The 15,521-nt window shown below is 39.0% G+C and overlaps 1 protein-coding gene across 2 annotated transcripts in view; it reads left to right on the top strand.

Annotated features, from left to right (window-relative positions):
• vstm2a (V-set and transmembrane domain containing 2A) overlaps positions 1-15,521 on the top strand; it is a 103,101-nt gene that overhangs the window by 64,063 nt on the left and 23,517 nt on the right. For both annotated transcript variants that reach the window (XM_034862199.1, XM_034862200.1), the window contains 2 exons: positions 6,895-6,945; positions 11,452-11,788. In XM_034862199.1, coding sequence (XP_034718090.1) covers positions 6,895-6,945; positions 11,452-11,788 — 388 coding nt within the window. The remainder of the gene's footprint in view (positions 1-6,894; positions 6,946-11,451; positions 11,789-15,521) is intronic.

Below are 15,521 nucleotides of genomic sequence, written 5' to 3'. Positions count from 1 at the left end.
GTTTTGGGGCTTGGCATCAGTAGATGGCATGAGGGCAAAAACGCCTGGACTTTTTTTGCAAAAATGTAAATAGTTGTACTTCTATAGAAATTATAATGTTAATTTCTGTGCTCCAATGCTCCAAAGACATGAACCAACTGTTTCACAAAAGAAAATTGCTTAGCTATCATATTTTTGTGTGTGATTTCAATAAATCTCTGAAGGATTCAATTTCCGTTTCATTTTTTTGGCATCAATGCAACACAAATATTCTGACACTCTAATTTGTCTTGAAAAATGAGATGTTTTTAAATTGACTGTGCACAACAAGGTTGATGTTTTACAAACGTTTTTATAAAATAAAACCAGACAGACCAGAAGGGGTCAAAAACCCTTCAGGGCTCAGAGGTTAAGAGAAGAAGAACACGGAAAGTAACTGCTACACGCGGGACACGAGCCCTGATCTTCAGCATGAAAGTCCTGTGTTGTGTCGTTCCTCACACAGATTTTCAGCTTTTTAATACTGCTCACTACCGTAATTGTGCTGTTATCCCGAAAAATTCTTCCCAAAAAAATACATTAGTTTAACATCAGTGCTCACCACCAACAAAAAAACATTACCATTTCACAAACTACCATGAGACTGGGCTGTGCAGCATCTACTCTACAGAATCCAAAGGGGAATAAAAGAAAGTTTTCATTGACAGACAACTACAAATAACAGGGAACGATTTAAAGGGTAATTTATGGAACTGGTATTAGTGGGTAATTTCCCTGTTTTTCAATCAACCTGGCAACACCGCACGCTAGCTAGAGCCAGCACAATCAGGCTGGTCTGCCGGGCTTATATCTGCTAAGAACAATACAGCAGATGTTGTGACGTGAGTTTTGTGAACATAAAAATATAAGGTTATTGTCTACTGGTGGCCTGTCGGCGGCACAGAGCTCCAGAGAGTTGGTTTGACAGCAGGCACATGTCAGTTGTCAGAGACTATGCATAGCACCGTCATAAAAACACAGACAGTATGACAATGACATTTAAAACACATTATTTACTCAGTGATTTCTGAGAGATGAGAAATACTTTCAAAATACTAATGTTTAAAAATACAAAAATGGTGACAGAGCTACGTGTAGATGTAATGCTATTAAATGTAGATGTCAAGTAGCCAACATTGTGTGTCTTTTTTCTTTCGGAATGGCCTTTGTGTGTCAGTCAATCAATTAATCAATTTATTTGTCAAATGAAACCTACGAGTATGTAATAATGAATTAATATTCTTACTTTCATATGTTCTGGCTATTTATTTTTTTATCGCTGTGAATAATTGTTGATTGCCAGGTGTTGTCCTATGGACCTATTAGAAGCCCAGGGTCCCACTGATTTTGATTATTCTGTACCTTTAAAGGTGGTCTAATCTAATTCTAAAATTAACTGTAGATTCTAACTCCGTATGCAGCTTCTTTCACAGTATACATAAACATATTCTTAAATCCATATGCCTTCAGATTAATTTTCTTGTGCATCAGATCACAGATAGCCGGACAAGCCAGACACACATTTAGATGTTGGGTATGCAAAACTCACCATTGGCAGGGCTCAATCTGAGGGGCGGGATAAACGTTTGTCTTTCAAATTCCCTCTGCACGCAATAGAACAGCGCTACAACCAACCATAGCAATGCTGGTTGATAGATTAAACTTTTGCCTTATCCGGTATGCAAAACTCCGAAGACATCTTCCTTTTGTTAGAATGACTTCAGTGCTTAACTCCAAGTTTTCCAGAGTCATGGCCAAAGCCAGTTCAAAGCACAGACTTCTTTTTTTTCAAGCAGCAGGAAATACACACAAAACTGTCGCAACTCAACAATCTTTATGTTAAACCCGCCCATCGAGTCGATACACAATGTGATTGGCCTCACCAGAATTTGTTTTTTCCAACTTGCTAATTACATTTGCTACCGCTAGGGTGGGTATAGATTTCTAGGCTACATCACTGATGCATTTAAGTGGAATATTACTGCTTCCTATGATATTTAAAGGACAAGTTAGAGTTCGGGTTGTGTGTCCAGGGTTATGTATTTTTTAATCTGTCTTTCAAAAAAATACTAAGATGGCATCACAAAATGGAAACTTGTGATGATAAGCTTTTCACAGCAGTACATAATGACCCATTTCTTCCACCACCATATTTTAAGATTACAGGGTTTAACGTGTCATATGAAGTCCATGACCGAGTTTAACCTCCTACGAGTGTTGGTGTTTGTAAAACTGATTGGATAAAGCTGTTTTATCAGCTGGATAAACTTGTTTAAATATTTGGTAATTTTATTATTTTTTCAATGGCCATGCACGTCAATCATCCGGGGTCAGGGCTCTCACATTATATCCTTTCCCGTCACAGTATGAGCTGTAATGCAATCACAGCCACACAGGGTGGTCTAGTCTATATTTCAGTTTAAATGATAACATATTTTCTTCATGTGACGTTAATTTAGTCTCAGAAACTCAATGGAGCTCTTTTGATGCACAATAATTGCAGAGCACATTTTACAAGAAGTCAATTTGAGATTTGCATGAAGAATGGCAGCGTGTCATGGTGGAAGGGTTTTGCAATAAAAAGACAAGAGATTGAAATTGAGATACTTGTGAGCAGCCGTGGCTTTGGCTCAGAAGGCACTCATGCGATAGAAATGAAATATAAATGGGAAAATAATGGAGGTTTATTCCAACAGTGTCATTGAAAACTTTTACATTGCTGTCGCAGGCTCCAAACTTACTTCTGGGAACATTTGCCAGGTACATTTAGGTCAAGAATTTTTTGTTGTTTAAACGTTTTCATCTGTTCTTTTTGATGACACAGCAGCAACATCTTAGTGGCAGATAAACGCATGATAAATGCCAGGATTCTGACTTAATTTTGGACATAAATTATGCCACAATTACCTTAATTGCATTTGCACAGTGTTGGGTGACTAATAGTTTCACACTAAAAGAAATACTGACTATTGTTTTAGATTTTGTGGCTGCAAATTCAAAGAGTCAATTTGGATTAAACATTATAAAATATTTGAAGGGCAGAGGTGAAAGCAGGTGGATTCATTACCTGGTTTGTAATACCTGGTCCCAGGGTCACCTGACCCGGGGACCAAGCAAAGAGATATTGTCCGTAAAACTAAAATGATTCATTTTGTCATTCCTTTTATCAGGCCCTACTTTTTCCACACACACATTTAGCATTTCACTCTTTAAAATACTGCTTTTGTGATTAGCCTGTGTCCTGATAAACTATTTTATTAGTTAATATGTTGTCTCTTGAAAGTCTGCTCTTTTTTGCTAATATGCTGTATGTCTATTAGCTCAGGAGCACCTCCAGCTCCAAAAGTAAAGAAACACATGTTTAAATCAAAAAGTATCTCTGGGGGTGGGTGCAGATCGTAAATGAGTACATATTTTAAAAATTTGTAATTTAGCTTTTAACAAATAAAAGCATCAAACTCCCTGTTTACACATGCCCACAGCAACCGTGGTGGAAATGTTAGTTCCTACACATTAGGACTGTTGAGCCAATTCTATTCCAAACAAACACGGCAGATTGTTTGCAAAAAAATCTCATATTTTACAAAAAGAGTTAAAAAAAATGTGTTTCTGGAAACATTTTATTGAGAAATAAGCCATGCATGAGTTTTGGATTGGCAGCGTGTTGAGCCAAAAGTCCCTGATTTGCATTACGTAGCCTGGATTCAACTTTATGCAAACGAGCAGTGGACAACTAGATGCCGCAAGGCTACCAGAAGGCATTGCACAGCTGCTCACATAGACAATGATTGTTAAGCGTGGAAATGACACTTGCCCGTGGACACGTACCAGCTCTAGTCTGAGACAGGACACATATTGGGCTGCTGGTATTGAAGGCATATATGCATTCATCCATCCTTTTTACTGTATCATGGATGGAGGCACAGAGTGAGAACCGGTAGTACCGGACAGCCCTGAAGGAGATACTAGCGCAGAAAGAAGTTAAAAATGAATCTATCATTTTTCCTAAGATTGTGAATGCATCCATCACCAACACAACTGGTGATTTGCAGTACAAAATGTAGAATAATTCATCAAAATGACAAGTTTGGTATTTTGTAATAGTCTGTTGCTGGTTGCACAAAATGTAACCAATTGATCTGATGTGCTCAATTGCCCCTTGACGTTGCACATCATCACTCAGTTAGAGACTGAAGATGGACCTGCTGCCTTCAGATGGCTGTAAAGAGTCAAAAGAAAAAAGGATAGGCCTTCAGTTCAGGCTATTTACTGTCAAAGATTACAAAGCTGGTAAGAATAATAGATAAGTAAATATATAAAAGTGGAAAGGCTAACAAAACATTAATACATGAGTTTGTGTAATGTAAGGGAGGTTTACATGGGTGTGTGCCTTCACCACATAGTTTTACTAAGCGTTTAAGGCGTTTTTACGCCAACAGCCTTTACACCACAGGTCTGCGCTAATGTTTCCTGTAGTCAGGTGTGCTTAGCAATCTGTGATACGGCAGAGCAGCAAACTGTAGCAGCTTGCAGTGTATCTATGACAGAAATTACTGCGGTCAAGCTCACTGTCTATCAATCGTATCCCTGTAGTCAAACAAGCAGCTGCTAAAATTGGAGACACCGGCAGAGCAAAGTGAAGTCTTTGTGTCCAGAGCAGATGTAGTATCGTCTCTTGCGAAACAATGTCTGATCACTTTAATGAAATGAGATGGTCTAACCACTAGACCAGAACACAGGACCTTCTTTCTGTATTAACTTTCTTGCTCCCACCCCCAGAGATGGACATTTTTGCCTGATTTGTGATGACGCAATTTGGTAACCTTGAATTTTTCCAGGTGTGAAACCAAACCAAACCAAACTAACCAAAGGCAAATTGCTCCAACTTTACTAACTCACTTCCAACTCATTCGGAAAGCCAACAAATTACAGGTGTGAACGAGTGCTAAGCTGCCACCCTACTCTGAGCAGGCAGGCAGTTGACCATGCAAGATGCAATTATTATTGACATCAAGATTGCAGTGCAATGGATTTTCATCTACACCCTCTCCTGCACCTTTGCTTCTGCTGGGGTGCATGGCGAGTCACTATGATAACAAAGCAGCGCAGTCAAAGAGATAAAACATTGGGGTGTTGCATTGTGTTTTCACACCAGAATAGAGCCCTAAGTTCCAAGCATGGTACCCTTAGCAACAAAAGACCACAAAACACTGTGGAGTGGGATGATTTTTACGAACAGTACATACAGTGATTATAAATAAATAAATATTACAGTCAGAAGAGAATAATGCAAATTAAAGTAATCATTGAAGCAATGACAACATGTTGCTTGTGTTACTGCTTTGACAGAAATCAGTAAAGGATTTTAATTAAAACAAAGAACTAGGAATAATTCATTAAAAACTATTTTGTATTACATTGATTAAACAGTGGACACTAGAAAATAATAACCTAGAGTTCCGCTGTGCGGTAATGAAAAGCTATTCTAATACCCCCATAGGACTTTCCATAATGAAATGTTTGAGAAGCAATTAAACCATTATCCACCATCTTCATCACTGTGACCAGGTTTTCCTGCAGCAGCAACTATGTGTAGACCAGAGTAGAGCATCTGTCTTCAAGTAGAACCCTAACTTTATTCTCCTCAGGTGACACATATAGACTGCACACCCAGCCCCTATTCCCACTGAGAAGTTTGTAAAAGAGGAAGCTGAAATTGATGAATTGAAACGCCCAACGCCAAGACTTCAGAACAATTAATCCTTCCTCACAGTAAAGACATCTCCCTGATACAAAAGCGGATGCCAGGTCCATCTGTGAAGTCAATATGTAAGAGTCATGCACACATGCAGACAGGGAAAGCTATGGCTCCTAATTCTGTTCATTAATCACCTGTCTGCCAAACATTCTCAAGAGAAAAGCACCTGTTTTCTCCGAGGTAATTACTGCATTTGAAGACACGCTATCTGCTGTAAATGCTCATAAGTAGCCGTCTTATCCTTCTCCTACCCTTCCTTTTTTTGTCTTAGCCATGGAGCTCTAATGTCATAGAGAAATTTCCTCCTCCACCTCTCAAGCCTTTTCTGCTGCACTGCTCATGTTCAGCTTCAGCTTTTAGTCAGCAGACTTTTTTTGGGCAAACATCCATTTGGCATCTGATGTAAGATAAATAAATAAATTATAGCCACTAAAATCAATGCTCAGTCCATGATGTAGGCTTAGTGCTTGCCACTGTGCTTGAATTATGCCACCAGATCTCAAACAGGAGCATTTCTTGAGCCCCAGAACTACGCTACTGTTAAGTACTTTTTGTGCTTTTTTGTGCTTCCTTCTGACATTTAATAATTAAAGGTTTTATTCATAATATAACTTTTGCTGCAGACTGATGGAGGTTTTGAGGCATCCTTTGTCCCAGGAAGGTGTTAGTTTGTCACACAGAATCCTGGTCTAAACCAGTTTTGCCATGGATACATCGCATCATCTGGAAACTGTCTTTTCCTGTCTTGACTTGTCTTGTCTTTTTGTATTTTCTCTACAGAACCACTCAAAGAATCTAAAAATAAATCAAAAATGGTTGCAAGAGCAACATCTTCCTGCATTTATTTTTAAAGGCAGAAGAACAGTAGCCATGCAATCACACAGTTTGTAAACTGTGTTGGATGGAATTAAATATTTATTACCGTCAGCAGATAGATGATGGCATTTTTTTTAAGTTGTTGTAGTAATCTTGTAGCTGGTTTTAGGGACTCTGACACTTCACTTGCATAACATACATACTTGAATGTGACCCTAGCGTGGTTCTTTGAGAGCTACACTGCAGCAGACACTACAGAACTAATGCTCTCTTTCTCCTTCTCTTGCTTTGTGTGTTCCCAGATGGAGATGATACCAGAGCCTGATCCTGATGATGAGGGGACAAAAATAAGTGTAAGTTGAATAGCACGTCATGTGTTCCTAGTTGCAACCTAGTGCTTTCAAATGTGTGCTGCGTTGTTGGCAGCATTTCATTCTCAGCAAACACAACAGCAGCTGATTTCCACCGAATAATACACCTTCAACCGGAGAAAGGAGCTAATCAGTGAAATCAGTGGCAATGTATTATTACTGTCAGAGTGGTTCCCTTCCTGCGTTCATGCCCTGCCAACCGTTCTGCCCCTTTTTCCTGTCTTTCTGTATGTGCATTCTGTGCCCAGTGCAACACACTTCCTCCCAATTACCTCACTGGAGTCCACAGATAGTCAAACACTCATGTGCAATGTAAAGTGGCAGGTCTTGCCTCAAGGTAACATAGATATTTTAAAACTTAAATTATGGTTTATTGCTAATTGAATTATAATTGCTGAGTTATGTTAACATTGTAAATTAATGGCATACATCTATTAACATTTTAGTTAAGTCAAAAAGGTTACCAGGGATTTGAAGCATAAAACAGGAGCCACTAAAACCACAATCTTTCCCTTACCTTACATGTCTGTATTTTTTAATTTTTTAGGGGGGCCTTTTTTTGACCTTTAATTGACAGGAGAGTTAGGTGAGAAAGGACAAAGTGAGGGGGAAGACGTGCAGGAAATCGTCACAGGTCGGACTTGAACTGGTATCTCTGCGTCAAGTTGTAAACCTCTATGTAAATGAGTGCCTGCTTGTCAACTGAGCTGACCCGGCCACCCCTAACCCTACATTTCTAAACCTAACCACAAGCACCACTCAGAATGTTAACACAATTATCCATTGCATAGACTGTAGAAATAATGGACATAACATCAGTGACGTCAACCATTGGTTTGTGGACTGCCATTCTGAAGCCTGAAGTTTGCATTTTGGCAGTCACCATCTTGGAATTTTGGACCATTTTGGGACAAAAGGACAGATCTAGGGGAGAGTGACGTGGCTAAGCCAGTGTCTCTATGGTTTCAATGGGTGATAGGGTAAGCAATGCGGTAAGCTAAACGCTAAAGAGGGAAAGTTGCTGATTTTCAACCCTTCTGGCGCGAGTCATTAAGCAGAGTTTCACCGGCGGTCAAACACCTCTGGATACTGCCGCTGGCTATCTGCATGTACATCATTACTGAAAATTTGGCAGGCTTTCCCTTAAGTTACCAGCTAATGCTTTGGTAGCTAGCTAGCTTTGGTTGATGTCACAAACACTGAACAAGATATGTTTAGGTAACCAAACTGTTCCCATTAGCTTTTATGAAGTTACAAACACTGTAAGAGGGTCAAAGTTTAAGATGAAAACTTGGACAGCACCCCAAAAACAAGTTCACAACTATTTAATTAACACAGTGCCATGGAAAAATATTGCTAAGCCTCATCATGATGGACAGGTTGGCGAGTAGCCACGCCTTAAAGCATCCTTTGCTTTATCGTCTATTTCAAAATAATTGGGAACATAATTTACTAAATGAACATTATGCTGTATTGAAGAAGACTGGAAAACTAGCAATTGAAACCATAAACGCTTGTAAAACTGTTAAGCTACTGGGTCAATAAATCATTTCCTCATAAACCTCAATAGAAGTTAACTTATTTCTGGAGCCAGTGGAGTCGTCTCCTGCTGGAAATGAGGTAGAATGCAGATGTTACGCACATCCTGACGTTGCCGCTTGCTCCAGTCAAAGGGCTGTGCCTTAATAGTTTGCCGTTTACCCCAATCTTCTGTCTATGACCTCTGTAAGGTTTGAGAATGTAGCATTATGCGTACTGGAAATGTTTTTTTTCACCCTTAAACGTAATTTAATGTCAAATATGCTATTAAATTTCCTTTAAAAGAATGAGGTTAATAACAAACAAAATACAAATTAAATTAGCTGTGTATGAACACAATTGTAGACTGGAACACATATCACACTTTTTAAAACATGTATCATTATTCCTAAGGATGTTGCTTATTAATTATGAACATTTTCTGTTATAGAGAAATGCTCAAAGTTTTAAACCAGGTTTCCAGGGCCTCAAGTACCAATTTACTCAGGTGTTTCACCAAATGCAACCCTACACCTAAAAAGCCAAGCTTAAATATCCTTTTAAACATGATGAGTTGTATTTAACCATAGCAGGCAACACTACAAATCAATTAGCATGACTGCTCTGTGACTAAGTACCTTAATATCTGCCAAAAACACATATTACCATTTAGCTATTTCATCTAGCACCAGATTATCCGCTGACTTGTCAGATAACTTACTCTACAATGATACTGTTTTAAAAAGATATGCTATATCAAATCAAATACATGTACGGTGATATAGGACTTTATTTAGATCGCCTATTTCAAGACACCAGAAGATTTTGCGCTCAAACCAGTAAACAAAAGACATTGGCTCGAGTGCCACGTGATGATGGCTGATTAATGGGCGATTGCATGGATGATATGGAGAAACACAGCAGGCGGGATAACATTCATGTTCACAACCTGAAAGAAGGTATGGAGGGAAAACGCCCTATCCACTTCTTTGAAACCCAACGTGCCTGGTCCAGAAGCGAGTCTAGGTGTTAAAGCTTGTTATAAGTTATTAATTGATCGGGTGCCGAGGGGTGTTTGTCCCCGCCTGGTGATTATTAAACTACACAACTCCAGTGATAAACTGATAATAATGGCTACAGTGAGGTCGACGCCAACTCTTGAACATGAAGGACAGAGGATTTTCAATCATCAGTATTTATCACCTGCAATCTTAGAGAGGTGACGAGCCTTCAATGGTGTGTGTCAGGCTCTGAACAACAAGGAATCCTTTATAATATGCGCTTCCCAGCTACACAGACTGTGAACCACAACTACCACTGAGCACAAGTTTGAAACACAAAAGGGATGCAGCTAACTTTGTTAACATGTTGATATAAAGTCAGAAGAGAGACACCGGCAAATTGTGGCTTTCATCTCATCTTCTTGCTGATCTGATCTGGGGGACTACATGGGGACTACATGGTCACAGCAAATTAAGCAAATTAAGGTCTACCTAAAGTTTTTTTTAACCTTAAAGTTTTTTGTTTAGTTCACTTCCACATAAGACTTTTAAAAGGCGCAAATGGTGATCTGGCTTCACTTTATGTTTTTTTCAATATTTGTGTTGTGATATACAGCCACCTCCTCAATTTGGTCACTCTGTGTTAATATTTAATGAGGGGCTTTCTGTGTGATTAACAATACCAGTGGGTTTATGTTGACACGTGCCTAGAATAATAACAGCTAATAACATTATTTTGTAGGAGCGGTAGTGGAATGTGGAGGGTTTTATTCTGCGCTCTGGAAGTGGAAACGTCTTGTAGTAGCACATGCTCCTGTAAAAGCTGCAGTTAACTGCAGTCTGGCGTCTGATATGGATCATAGTCCACCTGGAACCCAAACCCCATGCAAAATGGTGAGAGCCATAATTGAGCTTTGCTCTGATCTTGGCCTATTTGACGCATTGAGCGGCATTAATCAATGAGAGAAAGATCTCACATTGATTATATGTTTGTCTCTAGATCTGTCCTTGATATGACTGGAAATTGCTCCATTAGCACATGCATTTTCCCAGACCACTCTTCGGTATCTTTAGAACTATAGCCACCTTATCATTACCATTTTTCTAGACACTGGTGTTTAAATTAATCTCACTTTAGCAACCCTGCATTCTTGACATATATAGAAAATCAATGGGAACTTTTTATTTCTACAAATGATTCATCTGAGGTTTCTGCTTCTTCTTTGTGGGAAACAGGCAAGGCTTTTCTTAGAGGGTCCATAATTTCCTACATAGCAGCAAAAAGGAAAGAGTACATTAGCTAAGCAATTAGAGCTTGAGCAAGACATTGCTAGCCTGGAAAGAAACTTTAAGGCATCTCCCTCCCCCTCTGGACTGAAGAAATGCTGGCAGTTTGGCTTGGGTTTGGCAACCCTTTCTCGAGAAAGGGCGTCCACACCTTACCTTCATAAATAAGTCATAGATTGTTTAACTTCTTCCTTTGACATGACTCTAATGCAAATAATAACGTACATTATATGATCCCAATACGTGTTGATGTAACATGTACTATGTACATTATTACTCTGTTTTACTCTGAACTGTCTGATTCTTTGTTTGTTAATGTAAAAAATTATAGCATTTTACTGAAAAAAAAGAAAAGAAAAAAAATAGTCCCGAGATCTCCAAGTTTACCACAAGATAGAAGGAAAACCTGTATCCAGTGTTCTTACGGAACACAGTTGCAGAACCACTATACAAACTCTGACCTGTGCATCAAGCAACATATTTTAACCTGTCATTATCATTTTACACCACCCATTTTGTCTATATGTCTGAGTCCAACTTCCCCTCAGTATGTTTGTATCCAAATGTCACCGTTTAATGACAATGAGGTATGTAGCAGAACAAAGTGGAATGATGTGTCGGGAAATCTTCTTGGGTTCCATCCCTCATATGACACTATGGTCTCTTTCAATCACTCTAACAGACAGTGAAAGTCCAGGGCAACGACATCTCACACAAGCTGCAGATCTCAAGAGTTGGCAAGAGTGACGAAGGACTATATGAGTGCCGGGTGACACGAGCTAACTACGGAGAGATTGTGGAGTACAAAGCTCAAGCCTGGTTGAAGGTTAATGCCACTGCCAGGCCTCGACGACCACTGCTGCCTCCCAAGAAAAGCTCCCCGCTGCACCTGACGGACAAGAAGCCAAGGAAGTCCAACTCACCTCTGGGCCAGGACAGCATGAGTTCAGACCAGAGAGTGGCCTCCACCTCCACATCCCACACATCCTCCAATACAGCTAAACACAACCCCAGCTCAGGTAAGGCCCTGGGGGAAGGTTACATAAGGAGGGCACAGTGGAACACAAAAAGAACTCATGCAGTCAGAGTTTTACTACCAGCATACAGCTTGGTCTGCAATGTTCCTGATGTGTTTGACACGTTAGTGAGTCACTTACCTAAAAAAGGTTGTTGGGGATAGATATAGAACAACCAACAACAGACTTCCGCATACATTTATGCAGCTGTTTAATGTAAAATAGCCTTTTTAGAATACAGACGCACACTCAAGTTTTATGCAAATATAATAGCTCAGCATCTCAGGTAAAGAGACACTTTTACCTTAATTCTGAAAATTAACTTTTTAATATCAATGTTGTTAAGAATCCTTAAAGAAATGTTTTGAAATGAGTTCCCATCTAAAATTCTGTCTTATATTTGCAATTACATACTGTAAATGTAATATAAAAAGTTATAATGGACATGCATGTTTATGGAGCCCAATTGAAGAATCATGCCAGGGGCATTGTCACTGTTAAACTATGAATGAATCAATCTGAATGAGACCCCGCTATTTATATTAATAATAATAAAAGCAAGGGACTAGGGTGATGCAGTCTTTTTTCCCTCAGATGAGGATCAGAGCCAAAATTTGTTATTTTTCAGTCACCACAGATAGAAAAAGTCTGGGGTTTTATTTCATCTGGAGTGTTAAAATTCTCTTTATTGAGGCATAAATTACAAGTCAATCACCTGCCTGCAGAATACCCAAAACACTGCTGCTAGGCTCTTAACTAATTATATGAGATGAAAACACACCCTTTATGCATCTCTTTGCATGCTGCTCATAAGTTTTGATTTTAGGACGTTAATGTTAACGTTAAAGCACTGCATGTCAGGCTCCCAGCTATATTATAGAAATAGTCATCCCCATGAGCAGCTTCTGAGATCCCCAGGCAGGCCCCCTCTGGTGCTTCTTAAAACTTAGCTTATTACCCAGGATATCCTTGCTGCGGGGTGCTTGGCTAGGACTCCCTGCCTGAGTAGGCTAATCCAAATCAGGAGCACATTTCAAAATAATTTTCCACAATTATTTGGTAAGAATGTCATTGCTCCTTTTTATTATCCTCAATTGCTTAAAAGTTTGTTGTGGGTAGAATTTGAACATGATCATATTGTTGGAAAGACACAGGGAGAGTGGGGTAAGATGAGCCAGTTTTTACTTGTGTGCATCTCCAACCAATGGAGATTAAGAGAAATACAATGAAGACATCTGTTAATTTGGAATGTTACCTATCAACTGAACATATAAGAATGCATCTATGACAGCCTTAAAAACATGACCACAGAAAAAAAAGTGTTCATGTGACTCAATTTACCTCAGACTAGGGGTAAGTTGAGCCATCTGGGGGTAAATTGACCATCCTATTTTTCATGATTTAATGCAGGCATAATAAAAACAAATAACTTGCCTCTTTAAAAATAACATTTAATAATACACGTACCTTTCCAAACATTGTACATTTTTTTAAAGCTACCTAAAACAACACAAAACAAAACAGGAAATAAAATAAAAGATTAAAGAGAAAATTAAACTTTAATTGGAGTTTAATTTTCTCTTTTATCTTTTATTTTTTGTGTTGGTGAACAATAGTTTTAAACATATATTTTAAGTGAAGGACTGCCAGCATAGTTTTCAGGAGCAAGAAATATGGATATATGCTGTCAGTTTGGCCTGGGTTAGATTGCATCCAACCATTGAGAGCTCTGTTGTAATAAGTCTTGAATTGACCATAGACTCTCTTGTCCAGAGGCTGCAGGCATTGAGATGTGTGGGGTGGATTTGTGAGCATAACAATCCCCTTACTCTTTGCTAAATCCAGGACCCTCAGGGAAATATGGGCCTCGTGGTTTTTAAGGAGTATCAGCATGGGATGGTCAGAGGAGCACTTGGTATGCTGATCCAGATGTTCAAGGAACTCAGCAAAGGTGTCTTCATAGAGCCAGATCTGGTGGAGGAACCAACTGATCCTGGAGATGCTCCTGTAATGAAATGGTCTTTGTATCTAACCCTTTAAAAGATGAACATGGGAGGCACTGCATTCCCAGTAGCATTGACTGCACAGACCACTGCCACAATCTCTCCTCTTTCGGCAGATGTGAGCCCCCACTTGTTTCTTTCCCTTTTCCGCCCCAACTTTCTTTGGTGTCTGCACTGTTGTGACATCTGTTTCATCAACATGATGACTCATGTTTGGAGGGAATTTAAACCTACAAAACAAAGACAAGAGCCATGATAAAAAAATCTGAATTGTTAAGCTTTCCAAGCAATTCTAAAATCATACTAAACAGCCCTAAAACACCCTCTTCCCAAATATGTTACTTCTAATGTATGCTCTTTATTGATCTCCTATGGAGAAATTACAATTTACACTCTGTTGTTATTACACACTCCACACAGGACTGAAATACACACACTAATGGAGAGATGTCAGAGTGAGTGGGCTGCCAGTGCTGGACCAGCGCCCCGAGCGGCTGAGGGGGGTTTAGTACCTTGCTGGCATCGCTCCACCTACCAGTCCACACTCTGTACTTCGGTCCAAACAGGGACTTGAACCAGCAACCCTCCATAAAGTTCTTGAACCTATCTTGACCTAACAAAAAATAATTACTTCTATTTAGAAACAGTAGCATGAAACTGTCAGCCTTTATAATCTAATTTCCGGGCCACCTTAACCGCTAGACCATCCTCTTTCCAGTTTGTGGGGACAGGGATGTTGTTTTTCTGTGAAAACCGGAATACCAGTTCACAGCTTTTCTTTGGAGTGGGGCAATGGAAGTGCTCAGCCAACTTTTTTAATGTGATCAGCAATGTGATGCAATGTGCAATATACAGTATGGTTACAGTTGTGTAATACTACATTTAAAACAATATTATGCTTTAAACTTAACTTAACTTTAGTGTCTTAAGTTAATTTTTACCTAGCCTAGCAATTCAGGCTAACACGTACCAAAATACAACTTTAGACCTAGATACATTTGCTTTGGCACAACAGCTAGTATACCTGCATTGCAGAAAGTTACCTTTACAAGCAAAACAGTGTTTTTGTGTGAAATAAAAAATAAACTTACCTCTTGTCACATGGGCTTCTCCTCTTCACAGCAAAATAGAAATGATGGAGTTCTTCAGAATATATGGTCAAATGACACAGAAGGTGCATATTACAGAAACAGGTGGTGGGTCACCTTACCCACTGGCTCATCTTACCCAACTCTCCCCTATCTTAGGTTCACACCTGGGATGCTGTAAAATAAGGTACTGAAAGCAACACAGATTTTCTCAAAAATTCTTTTATTTTTCTGCACAAAAAAAAACATTAGAATAATTTGACATATGCTATAAATATAAAAATACTAAACATACTTATTTTAAGGTATCATTATTTTCATTGAAATTTAACAACTGGAATTCATGAGATTAACTGCAGTATGTCTCCATCTCATAATACCCAGTCTGTAATTACATTCAGCCCACTGCAAAGAATATCAATGTTACCTTTGTCTTTCATCAAGCACAGTAAGGCTGAAATCCTTTAAAAGATGTATGCAGTTTAATAGCTATTGAGTTGTCTTGGTGAGTGTAAACATCATCATCCTTTGCAAGATATGAAAAATGTGCACACCGAGCTAGTGGAGGATAATCAAACCCTTTTATTATTGTGGTCAGCTGTGTTCCTAGTGGAGTTCTTAACAAACATGAAGACATTTCACCTA

This window comes from Etheostoma cragini, chromosome 22, assembly GCF_013103735.1.
Source record: "Etheostoma cragini isolate CJK2018 chromosome 22, CSU_Ecrag_1.0, whole genome shotgun sequence".
Classification (NCBI taxonomy): domain Eukaryota; kingdom Metazoa; phylum Chordata; class Actinopteri; order Perciformes; family Percidae; genus Etheostoma; species Etheostoma cragini.
This window is presented reverse-complemented; position numbering and strand designations above follow the sequence as displayed.